This window comes from Marmota marmota, unplaced genomic scaffold, assembly GCF_001458135.2.
Source record: "Marmota marmota marmota unplaced genomic scaffold, marMar, whole genome shotgun sequence".
Taxonomy (NCBI): Eukaryota; Metazoa; Chordata; class Mammalia; order Rodentia; family Sciuridae; genus Marmota; species Marmota marmota.
Window position 1 is genome coordinate 6,858,960 of NW_026000051.1, and position 2,506 is coordinate 6,861,465.

A 2,506-nucleotide genomic window follows, 5' to 3' on the forward strand; every position below is an offset into this window, starting at 1 on the left:
TCCAGAGCTGGCAGGGGCGTCCGCAGCCGCGCCGCCCTGTCCGCCGTCTTCTCGCCGAACACCAGCGCCAGGGTGGTGCGCTCGCCTTGAGAGGGGGGACATGAGGGCCGCGACCTCAATTTCCTAGCTGCCCACAGGGTCCTGCATCCCCCAGCTGCGGGGCCCTTCATGAGATCTGGGGTGCATCCCTGCCGCTGGAAGAAAGAAACGGGGCTTCTAACTCCCCAGCCTGGGTCAACCGCTACTTCAGTCCACAGCGAGGACATATGGAGATGTAGCGGGGTGTTGCTCCAAGTTCATTTCACAAGTATCGTCACCGTGAGCTCCTATCTCTGAATGTCACCAAAGCTCTCTTCCCCTCCCCCGGGCCCTGGGTCCACACTCACTCCTCCGTGGGGGCCTCCGCAGGGAGGTTTCTCTTTGGCCCAACCAGACCGGGTTACGAAGCCGCGAAGCAAGAACCCCATCTGGGGGCCCCATTGGCAGGTGGCCAAACCGCTGCTCACAAGACTCTTGGGCTTGCCACCAGCTCAGCCGCTGCTTTGGAAACTTGCACACCCCATCTGAAATCTCCATCACCTCACCAGGGGCCAGCGAAGCTGGAAGGGGAGAGGACAGAGGGGATGAGAGAGCATTTTGTGGGCATCTCACACTCTGGGGGATGGGTAGGGTGAAGGACACTGGTGCAGGAGTCTTGCTGGCCTATCAGATGGGGCTGCCCTGGCCCCAGGCCATGCTCTATGACCTGTGTCATTCCCTGCAGTGGCTCTCCAAATCTGTACAACGGGAATGAGATGGTCAGGAGTGAAGCATTCCGCCCAGTTCTTGGTACTGGGGTCTGAACTAAATACCCTCTCCTCCCTTCCTTGGAGTTCCAGGCCAGTGCCACTGGGATCACGGGCAGTTCCTGGGGGAGGGGCTTCAGGGGGGTGATCTCTCTTACCAACCTGCCACCCAAGGGCGCCTTGTTTCACCTGGGGAGTTGGAACAGGTCCCAGAGAGACTCCTGATCTGAGAGAGAAGACAGGTGGGAGCTGGAACAGCTACCCCATTGCCTGTGTGCAATTATTGAATCCCTACTGTGTGCTTCAGGGGGAGCAGTGGAAGCTGCAGGCTGTGCTGTTGGTCTTGGGCAGAGCACTTCACTGCCCTGAGCCTTTCCCCCTTACCAGGAATAAACAAGCTGATTGAATGTGAGAGGCATGCCACCTAGTGTGTGTGTGTGTGTGTGTGTGTGTGTGTTTGTGTTTGGGGATTGCCTCGCACATGCTAGGCAAGTGCTCTACCACTGAGCCACAACAGCAGTCCTACTGGGTGCTTTTATTTTATTTCTGTGCCAGGGCTTATCTTGTGTAACTTTTAAAAAAATATATTTATTTGTTTGGTATAGTTGGACACAATGCCTTTATTTTATTTATGTATTTTTATGTGGTGCTGAGGATACGAACCCAGGGCCTCGAACGTGCTAGGTGAGTGCTGTACTGCTGAGCCACAACCCCAGCCCCTGTGTAACCTTTATAGTGACTTCATGGTGTGAAACCCTACAGCTTTGCGTCCCTTTTGACCTCCTTCCCCAAACTCTCCTCCCCACAGAAGCTCAGATACCAGAAGACAGAAGAGGCAGTAACACCAGAGGGCCATTCTGATTCCAGTAGGAAAAGATGAGGGACAGTTGGGATCACAGACCTGGCCAAAGTGGACTGAGAAAGGAAAACACACACACAATGAAATTAGCTTTGCACCCTGCCTTGCCACTCCCTGGCTCTTGCAGGTCAGGGTGCCCTTTGTTTGGTCCCCAGACCCCACTGGGCTGGAAGCCAACCAGTGGGAATGGAGCCCACCCCTGTGGCCCATCCACTAGGGATGACATTTGCTTGCACAAAGGGATGGTCTCCAGGAGTCCTCTCAGGAAGGAAGCTGGGAACTGTAGCCCTGTTGAGCTGGGGAGGGCAGCAGCCATCCACTGGCCAGAAAGGGGTAGGATCAGCTCAGGGGTCCTGCAGGGGGAGCAGGCAGCTCAGAACCTGTGTTCTCTGGGGTTCCCAGTTTGACACTCAAGGCATCCCCTCACAGCCCCCTTTCACCTTGCTCCCCAAAGTGCATCCTTTCTCCAGACCTTTGTCCATCCCCCACCCCCTTCCTGAATCTGGACTTGCCTCTGTCTCAGCAGCACCTCCTTCAAGATCAAGGTTCAGTCACTTCAGCCACCAGAACCGGGGGCAGAGTCGCGACAGCCCGCAGTGTATTAAGATGTACACACCCTAATCATGGGGATTCGGGAGTCACTCCTGGCAAGTTGCGGGCTCTGCAGGGGGAGAAGAGCCTCCTGGGTCTGTGCCCCAGTCCTGGCCATGCACAAATGGGTCTCAGAAAACAGTCCTGCCAGCTGGCCTCACGCTTTCTGGGAGTCTGGAGCCACTACCAGGGACAATTCATACCCTTTCTTCTCTTCCAGAGAAAGTCTGTAACATGGAAATCAAACGCGCCCCAGCGCAGAACTTGAGGG

General features: G+C 55.9%; 1 protein-coding gene across 1 annotated transcript in view; it reads right to left on the minus strand.

The window, feature by feature from the left end:
- The window catches only part of Adgrd2 (adhesion G protein-coupled receptor D2), a 21,078-nt gene extending 19,437 nt beyond the window's left edge, over nt 1–1,641 (minus strand). Inside the window, exons 1-4 of the mRNA XM_048812800.1 lie at nt 1,606–1,641; nt 948–1,011; nt 387–599; nt 9–85 (exon numbers count right to left, since the gene is read on the minus strand). Coding sequence (XP_048668757.1) covers nt 9–85; nt 387–599; nt 948–1,011; nt 1,606–1,641 — 390 coding nt within the window. The remainder of the gene's footprint in view (nt 1–8; nt 86–386; nt 600–947; nt 1,012–1,605) is intronic.
- Nucleotides 1,642–2,506: the final 865 nt, after the last annotated feature.